This window comes from Psittacula echo, assembly GCF_963264785.1.
Source record: "Psittacula echo genome assembly, chromosome: 9".
In the NCBI taxonomy this organism is placed as follows: domain Eukaryota; kingdom Metazoa; phylum Chordata; class Aves; order Psittaciformes; family Psittacidae; genus Psittacula; species Psittacula echo.
The window spans coordinates 7,724,082-7,748,313 of NC_137745.1; the positions used below are offsets into that span (position 1 = coordinate 7,724,082).

Here is a 24,232-nt window from a genome sequence, read left to right on the forward strand (position 1 = left end):
CTGCCAGGGATGGGGCAGCCACAGCTTCTCTGGGCATCCTGTGCTAGTGCCTCACCACTCTTACTTAGGGTCTTTTTAGCCCTCACTCTCCTTCTCCTACAAAGCATCCAGGTAGGGACAACTCTCCTGGGTTCATTTGCTGCCTGGCACAAGAGGGACCGAAACTTCATCAGGCTTGAAAGATTTCCATTGTGCATCCAAGTATTCACCACTTCTCCCACCCTCATAAAGGACTGACCTTCTGTTAAAGTGTAACTGTCACCTGCCTCTGGAATGAGGGAGCTAAATACCATTTTATTGCCTTTAAAATGCCAGAGACCTGCGTGCACCATGAAACCGGGCACCTTTCCCGAGATAGCGTTTATAGGTGTACTCTGTTTCCCCTCCTGCGCTCACTCTCAAAATGATTCACAGGATCAGACAGAGGTCTGGACAGCAGCTCCCCCCAGCAGCTGTCAGGAAAAGGGAATGTGGGTCTTCTCCAGCAGTCACACTGCACAAACCGATTAGAAAGCACAAGAGGTCTCACAAGCAATCCCTCTTTCAAAATCAACATGTTCCTGCAGATGATTTACAGGACAAGTATCACTGAAACGGTTTCACCACGGGAACACCACAGAAATGAATTCAAATGTTTTTATAGGATCAGAGACTGCCCAAGCATCTCGTGATGTGGTAATGGGCATGGGAACTGTTCTCAGCCAGAATGGTGCTGGTTTCATGCTCTTCCTTTTCAGCTTTTGAATACCTGTGCCAACACCACATTTTGCTGCTTATGGCAAAATCCATGGCATTGGCTGTGTAGCAGCCTGAGCTGCTGAAGCCATGGGATTAATTTCCATTAAAAAGGAGAAAAGAAATAGTAAGAGGAGATTCTGGAACTCTTCATTGAAACAGCATTTGACAATACGAATGTTAAAGTGCAAAAGTCAGATGTATGTTTATATATACACACCAGTCACATGTTCCAAGAGCCTCACCCAAGAATTCAAACTATTTTGATAGGTGATACTGTATTTTCACAAGCTCCTCCTCTTAGGCTGGGTGTGGATATAAAACTTTCCCCTACAAGTAACATCTCAGAGCAGCCAACCCTTGGACAGGCACAGCCCTGGCTTCCCAAACACCCATCTGGATTTTGCCCTGAACCTCCCGCAGAAAGCCAGAGACAGTTATTGGGGGTTTAATTCCCTTGCTTTACCTGTAGTAAATAAAGTTTCCTGTGACATGAAGGATTTATACAGATTATGGTTAAGCTCATACAAAAATACCTCCATGTGGAATTAGGTGTCCTGGGTTCAGCAGCAGCAGTCACTTTTTCTCCTTCTCAGTAGCTGGTGCAGTGCCGTGGTTTTGACTTTCAGCCTGGGAACAGCGCTGATAACACCGATGTTTTTAGTTACTGCTCAGTAATGTTTACTCTGACCAAGGACTTTGTGAGTCTCATGCTCTGCCAGGGAGGAGGGGAAGCCGGGAGGAAGCAGGGACAGGACACCTGACCCAAAGTAGCCAAAGAGGTATTCCATACCACAGCACGTCATGCCCGGGATGTAACTGGGAGTTACCTGGAAGGGCATGCTCTGCTCGATCGGACTCGTTTTCGGGGGGTAGTATCATATTCTCTCCCCTTGTTATTTCCCTTACCATTATTATTATTGGTGGTAGCAGTAGTGATTTGTGTTATACCTTAGTTATTAAACTGTTCTTATCTCAACCCGTGGGAGTTACAATCTTCCGATTCTCCTCCCCATCCCTCCAGGAGGAGGGAGGATTAGAAACTGCGTGGCTGACTTGCCTCATGGCTTAAACCATGACATTAGGTCAATCTCAGCATGCTCATATTTCTTCATTTAAGAAGGGAAAAAGAAAATGGGGTAATACAGCTACGGCAAATGTAGAAAAGTATTTGTCATCTCCATTTGGAAACAGCTGGATTAATAACAGCAGATAGCAGATGACAGGGAGGACTCCACAGTGCACACAGACTACATAACAGTTAACAAAACACTATATACTGTGGCTAAGCAAGTTTAGTATTTGCACATAAAACAAATAGACAATACTGGGGTATGGGCAGAAGACAATCTAACAACAACAAAAGAGCCATCTCATCCCAATAAACAAACAACTTACTGATTTTCTTCAAAACCAACCCAATCCGTGGTCCGCGGAGTGAACCCAGCAGAGCTCTGGATGCACTCATGCAGACAGGCTGTCGCTCCTCTCCGGCACAATCAGTGCACATTAAGAAAATATTCTATATTAGTCACTTCATTGTTTAAGGAAAAACGCATACCAGGAAAAAGAGAAGGACAAGATTCTTTGTTTTGCATCAGACTAACAAACTCTCTTTGGCCCTTAGGACAAGGAGAGAACAAAGCTTGAGCTGGACTAGCGGCTGCCAAAGCCCCATCAGGCATCCTGCCCCGCAGTGCCTTCCCCAGGCACCAGCACTGCGAAGGGGAGACTCAGCTTGGAAATGACAATGTCCCCAAATCCAGCCAAACCACAGACTTCTCCTCCCCAGGCTCGCTGGGGATCAGTTCCTCCAGGGTTGCACAGTGCCATGAGTCCCCAGCTGTCCCCAGCAGCCTAGAGGAGTACGAGTTATTTTAGGCACCACATCCTAACAGGATATTATTCAACAGCAAAGTTGCATCCTATATTATACATTGATACAGCATTTAGAATGCCCAGAACAAGAGGACAGTGTTCCAGACTGCTCTGGGACCAGGGTCTGTGACCAGCTGGAAACACAGCCACGGTCCTGGCTGTCCCTGCAGAAAGCACTGAGCTGCCTCTGCCTTTAGAGACAGCCTCAGCATCAGTAGTGAACCAGGAAATCATTCCTCACCCTGATGTTTTGGGTATCTTTCATGTATCTCTCACCATCCACCTCATTCCACCTTTCCTCCAGCCATCCTTGGCTTCACACAAGGCTCCAGTGAACTGCTCCTCTGCAGATCCAAGCCCCAGGAGCGTCCTCCTGCATCCCCACCGCTTGAATTACTAAGTGGAAGTTCTACCTTTGGGAAAGGAGAAGGACAGACATGTTCTTTGCTCTAAGTGATGTCTTTTCACAGTTATTCTGCAGGCCGGGTCTCACCTGTCCAGTTCAGCCTGTTTGGGAAGTATCTTTCTTCCTCTCTTTCATGCATCCAAAAAAATCCGAGACATCTGTGTCTGTCATCAGTTTGGACTAACACCCACTTAGCACAGGATCTGCACCACTAGAACAGGAGAAGCTGAACATCAAAGCTGGGGGGGTTTTTTGGAAGTACACAATACCTGCACAGCTTTGTTTGTGTTGAGGGAGTGGCAGGATTTTAGGCAGCTTCTTTTTCAAAGGCTTTTTGTTAATAACTAAATGAAAAAGCCGGAGTTGAGGTTTTCCCCTTAAAAAACAAGCTACTGTGATTAAGGATATGAAGAAAGAAAAGCCGGTCTCTTCCCAACCTGATTGTACTGAGGCGCTGTCTTCAGGGCTCCAAAATTACAGATATATAATCCAAGACAATGAACTCTTTAGTCAAGGATTAGCAACCATGCAAAACCGATTCCTTATTCAAATGAGTTGCAATTGTAAGGGCATCTGTTCCACTTTGCAAGTCATCCCAAAGGCTTTGTTTGTTTTTTTTCCTGTTCCATTATGAAGACAGGGTGCTTTGCATTATTTTCACACCATGTAATAAGTGCTATTGTTTAGTCTAACAGGGGACAGTCAATGAAATCCGATAAATATTTTTACCTTATTTTTCTTTCAAGTTAGGATACAAACCCTCTCAAATATAAAAACAGGAACTGCTCTCAGTCAAAAGCCAAGTCTGTAAAAATGTAACCCAAAACATCAGGTCCTTAAATAAAACCTGTTTTGTTTCTCCAAAGTCTACTGGGACAGTTAAAAAAAAACCCCATGTAGGTTTAAATAATATTACTAACACAAACCAGTTCAGGACAAATGATGCCAAAGCCAGGAATGGGGACTAGCAGAGAGAGTGGTGCCATCATTCCAGCCCATAGCAGCAGAATAGCTCTGGAAAGCATTTAAGATGTCACAGGAGGGAGGATGAATGGAGTGTCTGACCTTTGGGAAGTGAAGGGTGGGTCTCACAAAAATACCCCAACTACCCTGAGCCACACTGCTCCTGCAGGGCCAAGAAGGATGCAGGCCTGCCTATTTGGTCTAGAAGGAAAAGTGAAGAAGGAAAATAAGGGAAAGAAATTAAACCCAAATCTGCAACATACCAGTGCAAAAGCTGCCAAGCTGCTCTGGAAACAGGCAGCCTCTTCCACAGCTCTCTATCAGATCAGTAAGAAACAAATTCTGGATGATAGCCCAGGCTTAGGTTTGTTTCCCAACACCAGATCCTTGCAGGGAACCCCAAACTTAACCCATCAAACACACATGGGTCTCTATGGGCTGCCTTACCTGTCAAACTACCACAACAGCAAGGCCAAAGCAAGCGGCGAGAGACCAAAATATAAAGTGAGAAAACAAACTATCAAGTGTCAAGAGACACAGAGAAAATGATGATGGGGTGAAAACTGTGTTTCTGCAGGAGCTGCTCTTGCACGCTCAGCAGCGCTGTCACTCAGTGCAGAAGAGCTGCTGTTTTCTCTGTCCTGCAAGCTGTGCCTCTGGTGACAGGGTAAAGGGAGAGGATAAGATCTTCATAGATCACAGAGGGATGACCCATCCCTGTGCCCTTGGTGCAAAAAGGTCACTTAATACTTAGTTCCTAAAAGGCAAAGATTATTTTCCTTAGCTGAGCTAGAGTAAAACTTTGCAGAAATACAGACCAGGAGAATCCCCTACTTTGCTGCTCCAGGAGTTGGGATGCAAAGCTGGAAGGGGCTCAGATGGGATGGAGGGGTCCAAGTACCCATCCTCCAGGTACCACCAATTTCTCAAATCAAGAATCCCTGCCTTCAGCTGTTTTGCCTCAAACTCTTCAAAGTCCTTCTATAAATTCATGGCATTTGCTCACACAGAGCCAGTACTCCATGCTTTTCACCAGGGAAATAGGTCACTTGCAGCCCACAAAGATCAAAACCCATGTGCTTTGATTTATGAGTTCCAGTCAATGTCAGAGGAAGTGTAAAGAAAACCCCAAACACCTGAAACAACCAGCAAGTATGGCTTGTGTCTGGACTACAGTAAAGCAATGTAAATAACAAACTTGGTCAATTATTTTACAAACCCTCAACAATGACACCAAGGATCCTACCCCTGCCCACAGCTCTGACCTTGCTAATGCAATAGAAAAAGCCTTGGAGGCTGCATCGTCTGCTCAGTTTCCACACTGCCTTCAAATTGAGTGATGCTGAAATCTAACGACCGAGGGACATGTTGGCCCAAATCATCAGCTCTGCACAGCCACAAAAGTGCTACTCAAAAGATCTTTACACATTAACATAGCTGCCCTTGGGCAAATGTTTTCGCTGTGTATGCGTACACTGTCAAAGGAGTAAGGGTATTTCTCAGGCATCAGATAAAGAGATTCCGAAAATCAAAAGAGATCCGTGAATGATCACAGCCTGAACCAGAGAAAAATGACAATCCCAGACAGGGGAACGCAATGAGCTATTGGTGGTTTGGCTTCCAAACCTATTAAAAGTAATTCTTACATTTCGAACAAGATACATGGAAGATGAATCTTAAATCTCACAACATCAAGTCAGTAATGCGCTCATGCAGAAGTTGTAACCTGGTCTTACAAAGTAGACTGAAACAACACACAGGATGGTGTTAACATCTTATTTTGCAATGATGTTGAATGACTGCTCGTAATTAGACCATAATTGTGATTTAATTGCTCTGTGATCTGACGGGCCCCATAAAGAGGGAGCCTGAAGTCCCATGTCAATGGGTGGAAAGACTAACTTTATTGTGGAAAACATAATCCCATTTCATGCCATTAAAAGGATCATATTAATTCCCGAAATGTTTTACAACAGCAAAGATGTGGCACTCAGGCTCTAACATCCATCTCTGGGTGCTACCTCACAGCTCTGGAGAGGATGGATGACCGGTTTACCACAAACAGGATCAACTTCTAAATCCTGACAAGCACTACACCGTCAATTCAGGCACAGTAAAGATAAGGTCTTCCTCACAGCAGTATTTCAATACACAGACATACACATTTCACAACTGCTAAACCCAGTACTACTTCAAAGAAAGAAGACTGCCAGTTTGTAGCAAAACATATTAGAAGTGATGCATAAAAGAGATTCTGCCTTTTCTTATTTTATGTTTCAGTAGTAACTAGCCCTGCACAATGCTCATCCCAGCAGGTCAGCATTGAAAATGGGCCTCATAAATCTGAAGTGCATGAACGTTTCCCAAGTTTTTGGGTGGAAAATCTTTCACTCCTCTTCAAATCCAACTGGGTCCTAAAAGAATTTGGATTTAACAGAAAAACGACTTACAGAATTCACCATGCAAGCGACTGCACTCAGCTATGCAAAGACTAAAGGAAAACACTTTTGGAGCTCAGGCGTGACGCTGCAGAAATAAAGTAGGAACAGCAACAGCTCACTCTCTAAACAGCTTTTCCCTTCACTGGCCCAACAGAGGCAGCTGCCTGCATGTTAAAGTGAAGGAAAGCACTGCTACATCTCAGGGAGGCACGCAGCATCAGCGCTCGCTTTCGGTCTCTGCAATGCCAGGCACCAGCATAACCTACTTAGCGTGGGATGGTCAGTGTCACCCGCTGACAAAGTGACACTGCTTCCCAGTGCTTGCTGAACTACTCAACACGTAAGTTTACCCATGCATCAACTTTTCTTTCTTATTTTTATGTTCTACAAAAAAAAAAAAAAAGCCAACAAAACACCAAAACCAGCATTTCTGTCAGGAAAATAAAGGTAAAGGTCCAGCTACAAGCTCACACAAACTTTCTGAAAGAAGCTGATCTTGTTCACATTAGTGCGTCACTGATTTCAACATCCCACAATTGCCTTGCACAGCATATGCCAGGCTGACATTGAATGGTTGAGTCACAGCACTGTATTTCTTATCTTAGGGTCAAGTTAATGTTTGAAAAGAAACAAATGCAGCTGATAGCACTGGGTAAACAGTGACTGTTTCTGTTTGAGATCATGCCTGCTCCTGTTTGCCTTGCATAGGGCTGAAAACCCCCCCAACTCCTCCCTGCTGTGGGATCATCCCAGCTGCAGTTGTACTGTGAAAATCATTAATAGCAAAAATTGAACTCAGCACCTCCTGGTTTCAAAGCAATTGGTCACTTAGAGCTCTGCTTCCCTAAAAGGTCTCAGGATCCCAAGTGTTGAACTGAGAACTAAAAACAGTTTCAAATGTAAGTGTACAAACATATTAACTTTGACAGTTTCTCATAGCAAGCGTCTGGCTTGGTATGGTTTGGCACAGGTCATCTAACCAAGGAACAAAAGAAATAAGAGGCTGCAACTATTGTGTTACAGCAACGCAGCTTTACACAAGCACATATGACCATTGCTCCTATAATTCAATCCATTCTTTCTACACTCCCAGACCAAGTAACAACCAAAATTCATCTATTAACTCCACAGGAGCTGATCACCAGTTTCATCAGAATTTAGGCACAGATGTAAGACGGAAACAGTCAGTCATAAAAGTACTACATGTTAACTGAGGTTCTTTCACACATTTGACAGTTCTGAAAGTTACTAAGATACATGGCAGCAGATTCTTCCTCTCTCTCCCCAAAACCAGGCAACTCTAGCGGTACATTTTTTCTTCAAACATAATATCATACCAGGGTGCATATGGGGAAAAGAAAGGGAAAGCTTCATTGAAGTTCTTTAGCTTTCTTCGTGGCGTCAGCAAATGACCAAGAACATGAGCAGTATTAAATACTGTTACTTCAGTTAAGAGCATTCGTATAGGTTCTCCCCTTTTTGTACTTTGTGGGAACTTATACAAACTTACAACCCACAAAAGCAAGAAGAAATATTGCATGTGGATCCGCAAGTCTATAAACTCAAGTTCAGTGATAAAATCCAAGCACAGCCTGTTCCACCTGTGTTTCAAATCCTAGTCGCTTGTCTTCCACCAAGTACAAGGTCAGAACAGTTGTTTTCTCTGTCCATGCTTGTAGACGATAGACTTACAGTAGATTTCCTGGTTTTCCAGCCTTGTAAATGTCATACAAAAGAGACAAGGCAATAAAGCATACACATTTCCAGGCTAATATTGCCCTAGCACTTCAACACCAGTCGATTAGCACTAAGAACTGGGAAGAAGAGGAGAATCATAGCTAAAAATGCATATACAGTCTTATCTTCACACTCCTTTGCTGCCTGCTCCAGTGTCACACAACTCGTATTGAATGACACTTGCAGTCCCCACACTGAGACTTTTAATCAACATAGAAGTAATGCATTTTAATTAAAACACTCTCCTTTTCTGCACTTATGATCCCAATCCACGAGGGAGTTCCCTGCTCTGCACAGAACAGCACACAGATGCCAGGCTATCACCGACAGGCACAGGGAACTGCTTTCCAGAGCACAGAAATATGTAGGGATTTTAAACATATTTATGTTTCTATCCTACATGCCTTTCTAATAAAGCATGGGGAAGGGAGAAAAAAAGAAAAAGGGGAGAGAAACTCCAATCCCATAGTAACCAAGGGCTTGGTTCTCATCTCTGGATGAGGATGGTCCAAAGGTTCAAGTGCCCTGCCTGACTCTAGGCAGGGTTATGAACCTTCTTTTCCCAACTATCAGGTAAACCCACCCAGTATGCTAAAACCCAGCTCTCTCTCCCTGCTTTTGACCACATGCTGGAGCTGAGACACATCTACCACTAAAATCTGTCATTTCTGGTCTATTTCCATGTCCAAATAACAAAATAACAAAAAGTTTACTCACAAATTGGGAAGTGTTTATTTGTTGGGGTTTTTTATTAACAAACCTTCCTTCACCCACCCACACCGGTGACATCGCAACATCAGAGCCTGGATTTTTAACACTTCTGCTAAAGCAATCAGTATGCAAATAAATAAATAAAGCAACCTGCCTCATTTCCTCATACTTTTCTTCATGCTTACCCTGCTCCTGCCTGGGCAGGGAAGGCAGCAGCTCAGTTTCCCTCCCTGCTGGGAAGTAACCAGCAAAGCTGGGAACACACAGCAGTGAAAATGCACACTTGTTTGAAGAAAACTGGTTTTGTTGGGAGTTGGACACTGGAATATTTCTCCTGACTCCTGGAAATGACTAACAAGCAGACATGCCTGGGTACCTCAGCTCCAGGGCAGTCTGGAGCTGCCACTGCCCTGGAAAGCAGAGGAAGAGACGGGGGAATTGCTCAGCCTGGCTATGGCTCAGCTCCTCTCTGACACCCACCACTGTGTGTGCTCCAGCACTGAGGTTCAAAGGATGGCTGTGAAACAAGCGCTGCAGCCCTTTGACTCAGCTCTCCGGTGATGCTAAGGACAAGACTTCAGGTGATGGTCCTGCGCCCGGCCATCAGTTTTGTCCACAGCAACCAGCTGGGCTGAACCAAGTACAGAAAGAAATCTGTCTCACACCACCAGCCACAGCAACCCCCCAACTTTGGGATGCATACATGTGTTTTTGACAAACTTTCCTGTGAGGAACCTCTTGGACAATCCAAAGAAAACTTCCCTTCCTCCCTTCCCTCAGAGCTGACTCCAGGGCGCTCTTCCACCCTGAGCGCCTCCAGGAGCGCGGCTGCAGTCCTGCCCACCCAACCTCAGAGGCTGCGGCAGCACCAGCAGCTTCCCGGCACTGAATTCCAGTCCTGCCCTGGAAATCACAAGCCCATCAGCCAGGCCTGTTACACCAACCTGTTGAGCCACTGTTGCGTGTACAAGGATGTGAAGCGGCTTTTTCATTAATCACGCATGGGAGGACTCTTCCTATCCTCTGCCCTTGCCAAATGAGAGCGCTACCTATGCAGCCTCTGCTGCAGGGCTGAGGGCATGGACGTTCCCTCACCTAAGGAAAACTAAGCAGGGGAAAGCAACCCCGAGCAGCCAGAGAGGGGACTGCCCTCACAGCTCTTCCCTCCGCAATCCCACGCTGCACTTCTTGAACAAGACTCCACTCATCACACAGCAGCGCGGCTGCTCCAAAGGATGCTCAGCTGCTGGAGGAAGGAATCTCCGCCACACTCCCCCAGCCGCGGAGCTGCCTTAGCCGCTCCATGGGTCATCCCCGCGCACGGGATTTCCCTCTTCACCCTCCGACACCCTTGGGTGCCCCGCGGGGAGCGCCGGAGGCTCCGCGTTGCCTTAGAGAAAGTCTCACTCAACTGCTTGCGGTGATAAGTACGAGGAGAGTCCCGACTGAGTCCGGACGACGAGGAACCTGTGCGTAAGTGCACACGAGCGTGTGCAAACCTACGCGCATCGACACACGCAGCGTGTGGCTCCTTTTCGGGGTCCTGCTCTGCCCCGGAGTGCTGATGTTCGCCTCTCCCCTTCGGATCACACTCACTCTTGGCCACGCAGCACCAAGGAGGGATCCTCCAACAGCCCCTTGGGCAGCGCGGCGTGTGCCCCCATCATGCCCCATTCCGCCCCGTCTCCCGGTGCCTGCACCCGTCCCCGTTCGCACCTTGCCGGACGGCTTTCACCACGATGGGGTCCTTGCAGCTCCGGATCACTTCCAGCACGTCGTAGCGCGGCAGCCCGGAGACGCGGACCCCTTGTACCTCCAGCAGCAGCTCCCCTTCGCTCAGCGCCTCCTCGCCGTCCCCGGCCACCGCGCCCGCGTAGGGGAACTCGCCGTGCTCCGCGCCGCCGAGCAGGGTAAAGCCCAGCTGCCCGCCGGGCCCGCGGGTGAGCGAGCACAGCCGCACCCGCCCGGCCCAGTGGTTCTTCTTCTGGACGACGCGCGACATGGTGCTGCGCGGCACTCCGCGCCCGCGGGAGCGCGGTAAGCAGGTGCGCAAGGGGCGCCGACCCGCTGCTTCATAGACCGCGTCGCCGCCGCCGGCCCCTCAAGCCATCACCGCGCATGGCTCCGCGCTCGCGGGGGGTGCGCGCCCGCCTCCCGCCCTCCCCTCCGCGCCGTCCCTCTCCCTTCTTATTTAAAAATAAAAAAAAAAAATAAAAATAATAAAATTAAAAAAAAAAATTTAAAAGCGCTGAAAAAGCAAATCCGGGCGGTCTCGCCCCCTCCGCGCTGCTGTTCAGTTCTGCTGCCCCCCTGCGCGGGGCCTGGAGGCTGCTGCGCGGCCCCTTTAAGGCGATACAAAGACCCGTTTGTTTTGTTCCACTTGGGCCCGTCCCGCTCCGCTCCGCCGCGCTCCGCTCCGCGCCGCCGGCGCAGGCGCCCTCGTACACCCCGCCCCGGCCCGGCCCGGCCCCCGCCCGCCTCTCCGCCCCCGGCACGGCTCGGCCCGGCACGGCCCCCCCCCCCCCCCCCCCACCCGGCGCCGGCAACTTTTCCGTAGGGAAAAGTGGGTTCCCGCGCATCCCGCGGCAGGAGCAGCGCAGCTCCCGCATGGCGCTGGGGAGCGCGGAGGGGCCCGCACACGGCCGGGGTGAAGCTCATCGGCTGTGGATGCTGGTGTTTCGGGAGGAGGGATGGCAATCCTTTGCTTTCCCGCCAGGATCTCTAGGTTTTTTCCTGCTCACCTGTGCTTTCCAGGGAGCTGTTACGGGAAGTAACACGATGAAGCAGAAGTCCCGAGTCAAAACTTGCACAAGCCAGTCATTAGCATGGTATCAAAGCACTTGCACAAGGCTGAGTTAAAAACAGGGCTCACACCCTCCGTTCTCCACTTTTTGAGTGCTTGAATTCATGACTTTCATGTTCTGTTTTCCCTGTGTAATCACTTACAAGACAGGCAGACCTATACCGAGGTCCATCTGCTGGGGAAGGGGCATCCATTCACTCGTTTACGCTTGGCCACAACTCCTCAAAGTGACCCAGAACTGGCACAAAACTCAGAAGAGGAAAATAGCTAAGTGTGCACTTCCCAGCTGTCCCTTCCAGGGCATGCTCCATGTTCCCAAACCTGAAAGCCAGGCCTCATTTTGAGCAGTCTTATGCATGACCGAACCCCTTCCAGCAAGCAATTCAGTTGTCAGATGCATGTGTGCCCTATTTTGCAGCTAATCGGGGCTGAGAAGAAACACAGAGAGACAAAGAGCTTGGTCTCACTCCCCGCACTGCCCTAACATCCAGTCTGCCAGCACAGCCCACAGACTGCTGCTGCCATCCACATTGCTCTCCCATCACACAGCTTTCAAGCCATGTGTGTACCAAAGTGATCTGCAACACAGAACAGGCACCGGACACAAGGAACCCGCATGTAGTAGTAGCTGGGGATGGAGCTCAGCCTAGCATCCTCTGGTGCTAGCCAGGTTGACCAGCCAGGCTTAGCTCACAGACCTAAGAGGAGTGATGAAGGTACCTTCCCTGCCCTTATGCCTGTCCTAGATGAAGAAGCCTGTCCTTCCCTCACACCCTGCATCTCCATCACTCTTTTCCACAGCAGAGATCTCTCATGGGACCATTTTGTAAAATCCCCATCAGAGCAGGCGTTGTGCGACAGTCACAAAAGCAAAGTCTCTGGCCCAAGTGACACAGCCACCTTCAGGCAAGGGAACAGAAAGCTTTGTCCAATGTCACATAGCACAGCGGTGAGTCAGTTCCATGACCTGCGCCTCAGGCACCTCTCTCCAGGTCTCCGTTGGAAGCAGATGGATTGCCAGTGCTCAAAGTTGGACGAAGTACCGGAGCCCCTTCCAAGGATTGGGGCAGAGCCTGCCTTCCTGGGTGTGAAGGGCAAATGCAGAAGTGAACTCATGAAACTCTAATTACCTGCTGTGTCTAGCCATGGTTTTCTTTTATCTCTCTAAAAGGTTTCTTTCCATTTGGAACTTTAATACTTCATTTTCACACTTACAGCTGTGCTGACCCCCATGTTTGAGCCTCAATAACTGCCTTACATCTGCTTACTCTGGCTCTGTATCCAGCCACCCAATCTGTCACTTTTAGGATGACAGCACACTTTTTATTGTGTCTTAACCAGTAAAGACTGGATCAGTGATCAGGGTAAACCCGTTAGGGAATAAATGCTCAGGGGGCCCACAATCCATGAGGAGTGGCAGCATGGCTAGCAGGGAAGGGTTTATATCCCATCTGTACATGAGCTGATAGCGGTGTCGCACATGTGAGCTCATAGCGCAAGGAGACTTGTTCACAGCTGAGAGCTGGGTGTGACGCATTTTCATCACCATCACTTTGCAGGATGTGTTATGTGACAGCCCTGCTAAGCTGGAATTCATCTGGGATCCATGTGAGCATCACATGAGCTGTGGCTGCGCTGAATAGATCTTACAGAGCTGCTCATGCCTCATGGAAAAACTTGGGTAAAAACACTAGTTGGAAAAACAATTTTGCTAGTAAGATTTACGAGATGACAGATTTCCGAGGGCCGTTTTCCATGTGCTTACAAACACCACAACACCAAGGCAAGTGTGAGCTGTTCCCATCGTAACCCCAACACTGCGCTCATGTCTGGGCCATGGTGTTCCCAAAATTGTTCTTGCTGGTAAGTAACAAAACCCACAAACGTCAGCCAGAACTTTCTCTTGATTTTAAGGCTTTCCCATCAGTTTTTTGCCCCATGACCAACTTCCTACTGTTTTATCTCCTAGTTGCATCTAGTAAGGACCAGTTGCTCAAGCTGATATTTGGGATAGCCCCAGATCCTGGAAGCTGGCATCACTTGTAACAGCTGAAACACAGACAAGATTTTTCATTGTCCTCATTCCTGACCCTGTGACTGCCCGATACCTTTGTGCTGCAACAGAACAATTTCAGGACACCTCTATTAAAGGAAGCCCTTGGTCAGCCATTAACAGCACTGAGTCCATGAACTGTGGCAGGGCTGCTCCTGCCCAGAAGAGTCCCTGATACCAGCCTGATGGACAATCAGGTCATTACACTGTACTAAAACCTGTCTTCACATTTAGCTGTGCAGTGTGGCCTCTCTCCCAGGGGATGACGGTCCTGCCTTGCCGGGAGCTGATTTAAGGATTAACAGACCATCTTCATATCTAACAACTACCCTTCTAATAATACTCTCTTTTGTGCAAAGATCTCTAAGCACTTCATGAAAGGTAGTTTATGAAGCTTCACAGGGGAACAGCTGAACATTAACACAGGGCAGGGATAAGCTTGGGCACATCCCTCATCTGAGCAAGGCTCGCTGCAGCCGTCCTACCTCACCTGCAGAGGCTGGTCCAGCCTCACCTCATGTGGGCTGGCACACTCTGTACCAGCTCACAGCCCATGACAGCACTTTAAAACCTGATTCAGGCTGGCGCAGAGCTTTAAGCAGAGACCGATTCCCTTGCTCTTTTCTCTATGGTCACCACGGTTTGGCAGCCCAGCTACCAGCAGCCTCTTAATCTGTCAGAATGACTGGGGTGCTGCAATTTTCCTTCTTCAGAAGGTGCTTAACACGCTTTGGGTCCCACTACAAACACAATAGCAACTAAAGGGGCTCTTTCATATAGGATATTGACCCATGGTCATGGTCTCATAAGCATCTCTGAAACTTCATTTTGTGTTCTGAATTTTAAAATGGGTCGAACTTCCCCCAAGCATCAAACCATTCTCTCATTCATACTAGAACTACAGAAAACCACGGTTTTACTTGTCTGGGGATGAAACACCATGTCTAGTCACTAAGAATGTTGTGGGTTTATGGCAGTTCAGAGCCATCCGCTCCCACCAGAGAGCATGAGGAAAGATGACAATGATTAAGGCTACAAACAAAAGTGCAGATTATTTAATACAGCAGAATTTATTCTTAATTTCCAGCTAAACCCCAAGCCCCCAGTACTTTGACATCACAGGCCTCAAGGCTTTGAAAGCCTGTGCATGTGGATCCTGAGAGAAAAAGAGATCTTAAATAAGATCCAGTCTTTCAGACGTAGAGGTTTCCTGTTGGGACACTCACACTACCAGCATCTGTCAGCAGTAAAGCCATGTATTGCTGTATTTCTCAAGCAGGAATTGTTTTTCACAGTAACCCCACCTAAATTTTATTGAAGAACTTTCTATGTGGCATCCAGAGTTTCTGGACAAGCTGGTACTGCTGTCTGACAGCAAGGAGAAGCCTGCCATTACTCCTGGCTCTGGCAAACATTTCAACAGATGACCCAAGTCCAGATACTGATGGAACTCTGTATTTGCAGAAAGCCTTCCAGGTATCAGGACACGAGCAGTCCTCGTTAGAGCCACAGATCACGTACTACCTAAGGCCTTTTGCAGAGTTGGGCCAGCAGGCTTCATCCCAAAAGGCATCACCATCCAGCCTCCTACAGCAGGGTGGCTGAAGCCCTATCCCTCAGCTCACTCACCAGAGTGAATCTGTGATCAGGGGATTCTAAGAAGAAAAAGGCAACTCACCCCTTACTGGGATCCCCTGCATTACCTTCCTCTACAATTTATTTCAATAATATCATACAGAGTGGAATATAAAGCCGAAGATCAATCTCATAACCATATTAAGACACTCCAGGGTGTATTTCATAGCGCCATTAATACACTTCTTGGGTGGTTAAAGTCACACAGAGAGCATAAATTAATGGCTTCATAAAACATGCTCTGTCATATCCTATGGCTTAAATAACACACAACAGGCTGGGTACATTGGGATGTTGTTGAGCTTGTTGGGTGGAGGCACCAGGGCAGAGTGACTGCCTGCGGGCATGCCTTCCCAGGGATGCCAGCCTTGGGGTGCCTTACAGATAGTAGGAAACCAACTGTCGTTTTTAAAAGCAAGATCCTACAAAAATCCGATGCAATTAAACACTGTAGATCTCATTAGCTTCCATTACCATTTGCATTCCTGAGCTTTAGCCTCTTTCAGGCATATCCTCCCTGCAGAAGCCGTTGCTGTTCCAGGATATGACTGCTGTGGGTGCGGCTCTTTGGCAAGGAGGGAGTCAGGCTGCTCCCAGCCTTGGAAAGCTCTGGAGAAGTCCAGAGCAGAGAGGGCACAGCACGTTGGCTACAGAATGATCAGATTGGCTTTGCAAGGGAAGCTGAGCCTGCCACGTATTTCAACTTTCTAAAAGAAGCCTAAAGGAAACCACAACACAGCATCCATTTGGGGCAGATTCTGCTGGAGTGTAGGGCTCTGCTACTCACAGGAACATTTCCAACTATGATTTCCCAAATCAATTATAAAAATAATCTTGGCTTTGACTTTTCCTAGTCTTCCTTGGCTAGGATCGAGTCATAGAAAGAAGTTCCTTCCCCCAGTCTGATAGATATTAAGTCTTATCAAGTCACATTCTTCCCTAGAAATATTTCTTTTGCTATTTTAATGGCTCCACATGAGTTATCAGAGACTTTTCAGTCCCTGCCCTGCTAAGATAAGCTACCCCAATTCACCTGTCTCGGCTGATAAACCTCCTCCTTTTTGCTTCTGCTGCTCAGAAAGGAAAAGGTCTCACCTCTGATGCCTGCTGAGAGCACAGCACAACTGCCCAAGGCACCAACACCAAAACTCACTTCAGCTCAAGTCTCTTTCTCTCCTCCTTTATCACCCTCTTCCTTCCCTCTGCAGATACAGAGGGCCACATCACATCCTCAAACTCCACCATCAGCTCTTCTGAGGCTAATGGACATGCCATTCCCTACCCTTTCCCCGCTTCCTACACAGTGCCAACTATACATCCCATGCTCCATATCTCCTCTCTATTTTCTTATTTGTCCCCAACACATAAAACTTGCTACTCATTCCCCTTAAAAATTCTGAAAACTAGCAGGAGACAGCTAAATCAGGAAAGATTTTACTATAAGTCTTTATGGCACCATAAAGAAGAGGCAAAGTCTGAACCTTTCAAAGATGCTTCGTGTTGAGTATGTTGATAGTCCCTTGTGACAGATGCATATTCAAGTTTAATGGCTTAAGCACAGAACAGGCAAGAAAGAAAAGCTCAGAATAACCCACCCTTCCCCATAGCAGTGTTTCAAACAGCTTGAGTGGAGCTAATTAAAGATGTCAATCTCACCATTTGGTTGGAAATACTACTAGCCACAAAGACTCAGCTTCCCAAACCAACCGGCACATGGGATTGAATCAGTGCAGTGTCTTGTCCACCAGCTCCACTACTCAGGGCTCTTCCTCAAAAGCGAAGAGTCAAGCACAGAATATTAATAGCAATTCTGATATGGAATAAAGAGCAGAAATCTCTTTTTCCCCAGTAGAAACTCTGATTTGGAATACAGAATTTATTTCATCCTTATAAAAAGTTTGCCCAAGTACCCTCCACAAGATTAAAAGAAATATATTTAAAGAGTAGTAATAAGTCACAATAATGGGACCAGCTGAGGATCTAGGAGGGAGTTCCTCCTGCCCAGTATTAATGTGCGACAGTGAGAAGTAGCTGAGAGGTCCCTCTCTGGGTCATAGTTATGATTCTGGCAAAAGCCACTACAGATAAGGCAGCAACGCAAAGCACAGCCCTGATCCTGCAGCCATCTGGGGACTGGCTTTACTTTGCTTATGAGAGTAATTTACAGGCATCAGACAAGCCACATGTGTAAGGCTGAGCACACATATAAATGTTCTCAGAAGCAGAGCCAATTAACACACCACAAGATATCACTCAGTGATTTGGAAAATACACAGACCCTGTCTTGCTTTTGGAAGCACTGAAGCAGAAGGATTCATGGTGGTGTCTGATGCTGTATCTTCGCAGAAACATCTCTATGATGGTCCCACAACAACATTTTTATGCTAAAGCAGCATCTACTGCATGTATGAGCTTAGTCCAACAAAAGCAGCATCTTGGATACAAGGCAGTACCCCTGCAATGCCATAGCCCCTATGGAAAGATTATGATCATCATTACTATTTATATATAATAACAGCCAGAAGCCTTGGCTGGGATAAACTGCTCCCAGGGCTAACTCAGCTAAACATAAAGGGAGAAGCTCCTTTTCTCCAAGCAGCTCCAAAGAGGGATTCAGGGCCTGGGAGCAGGTCAGTGGCAGTTGGGATTAGGATTCCTGACTCCCTGCTTGGCGTCCTAATATTAGCTTGCATTGTCTCCAAGACAGTCTCATCATTCTTTCACATGAACCGCAGGCCTGAATTAGCATGTCTCGCTGCATAATCTGCCAGCCTGTCCTGTGTGCTAAATTAGTCGGGGACTGAGCAAACATCATGGGAACAGCTCTTGTATAGCGTATGTGGGTTAAGTTATTCCTACAGCATTGTCTGTTTGATATTTTCCTAGCATCATCACAAAAGTACGATGGGCCAGATCCTGGAGCTGTCGGCTATCCACTGGTTCGTGCTCCAGCCTAGCATTGCTCTCCAGTGTGGCACAGAGATTAAAGCTGGCTCTGCAGGGAGCCAGCTTTGGGAAGAAGTGTTAACAAATAAACTCCAGTTGGGTGGCAGATGAGCAGACCAAGAAGCAAGCAGCAGTGCTAGGGCTTGTACAGCCTCCAGCCCATCCTCTCAGCACACGCCGACCTCCGTGGTGTGGTATTTACAAGCTTCCTTCTTTGTTTTGTTTCTCTGGTGCAATGGGCTGATCAGTTTTGTCTGCCACATGGGCTTATCTCTTCATGCCCTCCAACTGGGAGCTCAGGGCTGTCCATAAAGACACACAGCACTCAGCACAACAGGGCTGTGGGCTGATTGTGTTTCATGCCAGTGCCTGCAGCTAGTTTCAGTCGGCTTTGAGTCAAGTGCCTCCTGCTACCAGGGGCTGATGGCATTAATTTCCACCAGGATCATCAGCGTTTTGCAAAGCAATCACTGCCTCTGTGGAGCGAGGCTTTAATCAGAAGCAGAAAGATGTGGCAGAATCACAACAAACCCTGCTTTGACTCTGTAGCCATTTACCTCCTCCCCAGGTAGGGGACCAGTTGCAGGACAGAGCGTTAAGCAGAGAAGCAGGTAAAATCAGAAATCATGAGTCATGGAAGAGCCTGGACCTCTGGGTGACCAAGTCAGCCAAGTCACAGGACTGGTTTACTAAGGTGCATGCAGGGTTTTGGACAGCAGTGCTGAAAGACAAGCGACTCATTTAATATTATGCCTTTCTGGCAGTGAGATCAGTGCAGTCAATTAGCTGTAAAATCTGAATCATGTCCCTGGCAGACAGGCTCGAAGAGGAAGCAGCTCCACCTTCCTGCTCTGCCCAGCAGAGGTCAAGGCATCCACTGCATGGTTCTGCTGACAGCAAGTTGCCAGACCCATCATGGGCAGCCTCTGCAGTGGGGATAAATCAGGATACTGATCCCATCATACAGCAGGAACAGCTCAACTCCCAGTCCTCAGCATGAGGTCATGGAGGCTTTCCACAATCCAAAGACCATTTAGGAAACCCTGTGCTAGAAATCCATCCACACTGAAGCAAGTATGGATGAGCATTTCCCATACATCCCTCAATACCATTTTATTGCTAGGCTTATTTCTGTCTTATTGCTGTAGAACTAAGTCTTAACACTCCTGACTTGCATTAAATAAGCTTTTAGTCAAAAATCCAGATCCATGGAAACAGAGTTGTGTTGTACGGTGACAGCCAGTGCACTGCCCAGTAGAGGACCACAACAGGGAGAAAAGAGGCCATCAGAGGATAACCTGCAGCAAACTACTTGTGCCTGCTCTTTGGAGCCATAGCTCCCTGATGACTCTTTGGACATAACAACATCTGAACCAACAGAGCTGTCTTTGCACTTCCAGTATGTTGGCTGTAATGCTGCTGTTGGCATCTACGGTCCCAATTTCCACCTCCTGTGTGTGTCACTAAGCCCTACGTCCAGCCTTACCAGCTGGAGATGAGTCGTCTTCATCCTCCACAATACAAGAAGGATTAGACTCAAGGCGTATTAGCAAAGTAGAAGGCTTGCTTTGGAAAAGGGCCAATTTCAGCATGTCGATAATTTATGAAAACACATGGCTCTCCAGCCAAGCAAGTTTCAGTTCCTCAATGATTCAGCAGCAGCGCTACAAGGAAATATGGATGTGAAAAGTCCTTGCAGGAATTCCTGTATAATTCTACATTAAAATAAAGCGTTCCAAGCCCAGCAGTAGGATGGAAATTGGGAATTAAGCATCATTCCTTCTGTGCCTACAGGGAATCCTAAAGATGGGAAAATTTTAGTGGAGTTTTCAGGGCAGGAGGGGAGAAAGAGCAAAGGGAGGGTGAAGACCCTGGGGTGGAGAAGGGAGGGAAATTCAGCTCTGAGGTTTGTTTTGGCCACTTTGCACAGGCTGCAGCTCTGTTGTCACTAAAAACATGAAAATCCTGTGGGCAGGTAAGGGAAAAGTTGGAGCGCGAAACCTCTAAAAACACATTTTGCAGAAGGCAGCCTGGGAAATGGGAAGCATAAAGAGCCAAGGACAGCTCCCAAGCCCATCTGAACACTTTGGGGTTTGGAAGGGATCCATGTCTATTTTAAAAAAGGATGAGAAGAAGAAATATAAAAGGAAAAGTACCATGCAACTGCCCAAAGCAAATTAATTTCTGAAAGGGCACGGCATGCCAGAGATGAAATATTCATCTCTTCGTCTCCTCTGACCTCCTCAAATTCATTATCCTAATGAGAACTTTGGTACCAAAGCTAGCTTTCACCTACATGCAAAGTCAGCAGAACCAGATGGCATTTGCACAAGGTGCAATGGCTCTTCTGAACAGATTCCAATGGGCAATGGAGTGAAGGGGACTACGAGCTATAGAACTATTGCAATAGCGTGAAGTTATTTCAAATGTAGCTGCTAAACAAGCTCCTGTTTGCTCAGAAACACTTTTCAAGAGAGCACATCCCTTACTTCCCCCTTTTATCATCAACATCTGTAAATCCTCCAACACCCACTCGCCCTATGATGCCCAGAAGCACTTTGCGAGGTCAAATGGCCGTTTCTGAACAACTTGAACTGACGCTGGACTCTCACCCTGTCAATGCAGAGCAGTCTCTTCCTCTCCAGTGAGGTTTTCCAACCTGATCCTGGCAGAGATCTCACAGTTGCCCATGGGCAGCTTGGCAGCCACCCCACAGTTCAGAGGTGCTGTCCATCCTGCAGCAGGCAACCCTCCCATGAACCCAACCTGCCTTCACTGCTGTCACTTCTCCACCAACAGCAATTTTCTCCTTCCTTTCATAAAGAAAACCCATCTACATCTTACTGCGCAGCACAGACCTCATCCTCTATCCTTACATCCACGGGAATCCCACCATGGATTCCCTGGCAGCCAGGGCTGGCTGTTGTAAATTCCGTGTATTTTAAGTATTCCTGGTTTTAATTGCTGCTCAGCACTGACATTTCAAAAGGACGCTTCTTCACTGCTTCTTGTGTAGAGCCTGTTTGTGTTTTCCTGCTCACTGCCGTCTCTTCCCTGGAGCCCTTGCTAATGAATGCAGCATGCTGATGACCTCTCCATTATAAATAGTTTAATATTTTTAAATAAATATGGGATGGTGCCATGACTGTGTGGGTATTTCATCTAGCCTGCAGCATGAGCCGGAGCTCACAAAGGCAGCCACTGCTTTATTTGTCATTCTGTTGCTTGTTTGTCATAAGTAAGCAAGTGAAGGGGCCTGGACCCTGGCTCTGCAACGTAGAGCAGCAGATGTGTTATTCTAAGTGTATCACAAGAGGCTGCTCCCCATCCTCATACAGCAGATGGAGGCAGTAAAGAGAAAACTTTGGGGCTGTTGTGCAGTTACTTGAAATCAACAGGGCTGCAGAATTATTAGCTGAGCAACAGAGAGAATCAGAGGAAGAATGGGAAGAATTCTGTTATATGGGGGTTTAATACTGGATTGCACTAGAATTAATGCATCAGTCTGACATTTATCTGATACAATTTATTCCTAATGTGGGAGCAAAATTTATCCTAAGCAGTAATATTAAAAATCAAAACCCAAACCAATAGTGACAAAGGAAAAGAAACAGAAAGAGCCTGAGTTCAGGTCAAACTTTTCAACATGTTAATTATGTTTTCAGCCCATCAATTTCTGTTGTCCCAATTTCCCTTCTTGCCTTCTGAGTGTATCTGGGTTTCCGCTCTATGTAGATCATGTGAGCTAGATCCAAATTTGCTTGTCCCTCACAACCAGCTTCACCATCAGTAAAATGCTCCTAGAGAGTTGACCCAAATGGTACCCAAGGATTGCCTTCATACAGACAACTCCCAGGTGGCATAAAGCCAGGACTGATGCTCTACATCTTCTGTTCCCAGCCTACAACTTCTCTGAGCTATGGGGTGTGAACACGGACCATTGCCAAGGCAGTAATTTACAGCAATGCAATCCATCCCCATGGACAAGGAGGAGCAGCGATAGCTGATACCAGCTGTTCCCCAAATGTTTCCACCAACAAATCTGCTTCTGGGCTTAAAAACCCAGCTTCCAGATTTGAGAAACCTACTTTTGTGATTGCAGTCTTCCTCCTGCAGCTGAGCATCCACCAGGCTCCTTGTGCTGCTGCCTCCACGATGGGCACCTCTCCCTTACACCCACTTCACTCAGTCTGGCTCCAAGGATGTGCCTCCTGCCTTTTGCAAGCCACCAGATGCAGATAAGCACCTTTTCTTCCCACTAAGTAGTCATCTGAACTCCAAAATGCCAAGGCTAAGTCCCATCAGCCTTTCTCCCTTCAAGCCTGGCTTGGTGGAGAACCACTCAGCTGATGCACAAAGTGGTCCTTTTCCACAGAATAGGAACAATTAAACAGCCTCATGCAAACGGATGGGGAATGAAGGTCATGGCTATTTTTAAGTGACTTTGCTCAGAGATTAATGAGGAGGCAGTCTGAAGCTATGCACAGATTCTCGGCTGCTATTTCTGACCCCTTTCCTTCCTGTTCATCTTCCTTTGATAGTGGTGCCCTGCAACAGCAGTGTTGAGGAAGGATGCCTCTTCACACACACCTAGCGTCACACATGCATTTACCCCTGAAATCGTGAGTGCTGTGCATTAAAACCCAGTGCTTGCATGGCATGGGCTACTATTGGTAGAGTAAATACCGTATGGCAGAGTAAATGGGCGCTCTCAGGAGGAGCAGGAGATGGTCAGCAGCTCTCCTGCCACAGGACTTAAAGAGAGGGAAAAACGTATTGTGAAAGAGACCCGTCCTTCTTTGCAGAGATGAATGCGACACCTGCCTCAGGCCAAGAGCTTGGAGCGTGTGAGCTGAGCTCAGGAGTACAGCAGAGAAGTTACAATTACCTAATTGCCTCTAAATTGTGTCATTTATTAAGTGCTTTGCATGGTGCCATGGCCGCTGGAGGAGACAGTCCCTGCCCTGGGCAGCTCTCCCCACGCCACCCTGCCCATCAGACTGTAGCTCCCATGAGCTGAGAGGGCAACAGCCCCTGCTTTTCCTTCACCCTCTCCTCCATCCCACACCTATATTAGTTCTGTTTCACTAACTGCCTGAATAAATATATATATGTGCCCTGTAGATTTTACCTTCTCCTGTGAAACAGGCTGGGTGTAAGTGCTGTGTTATTAACCACTGGAAAAACAAACCCAAAAGCACTGATTAAGAAAGGGGTGGTGGTGGGGTAGCAAACCATTTTTCCCATAGTTTCTGAACTACAGTTCACAAAATATTACATTTCTAATTATAAGCCCAGAAAGTTTTAATGTAAAAAAGTGACTTGTGAGACAGATTATAGGTTTTTTCACTCATTATAATATCCCCCGAGTATAATTTCCTTGCCCTTAATCTTGAACCTTAAGGTTTTCACAGGTAAGTAGGTAATTAACAGAAATCTGTCTTGATTATACAGCTCTTGCAGCACTGGCTGTATTAGAGCTGGATTCTGTTGGATGCTGAGCTGCCCAGACTCCTTTGGGTAACAAGGAGGTGAGAGGCTGGGTACCCTGCAGTGCCCATGGATCACACACTATAGGCACACTGAGAGGCTGCATCCTTGCTCAGGAGAAAGGATTTATAAGCAAAATCCATGGGCAAACTTTGAGTCTGAGACAGGGAAATAGAGGGACAAATCTTTGAGGACATCACTTTGCCAGTGAGAAAGAACAGCATTTATGCTGCTGCAGATCTGCCCTAAACACATTATCCTTTTCTTCGAGCAGCCAAGCGATACCAACTGCTCTGCGTCACTGCAGATACCAGCGCTGTGCTTTAGAAAACCTTCCTGTCAAGCTGGGGCTGGTGGCAGTGAGAAGATATACAGCTCTCAGATGGCTCAAAGCAATTCTCCTCCACTCTGTGGTGCACATCAGGGATGGGTTT

The 24,232-nt window shown here is 47.2% G+C and overlaps 1 protein-coding gene across 1 annotated transcript in view; it reads right to left on the reverse strand.

The window, feature by feature from the left end:
* Positions 1-11,328, reverse strand: part of MAGI1 (membrane associated guanylate kinase, WW and PDZ domain containing 1) — a 345,222-nt gene extending 333,894 nt beyond the window's left edge. The window contains exon 1 of the mRNA XM_080625535.1: positions 10,588-11,328. Coding sequence (XP_080481661.1) covers positions 10,588-10,873 — 286 coding nt within the window. The 5' untranslated portion in view covers positions 10,874-11,328. The remainder of the gene's footprint in view (positions 1-10,587) is intronic.
* Positions 11,329-24,232: the final 12,904 nt, after the last annotated feature.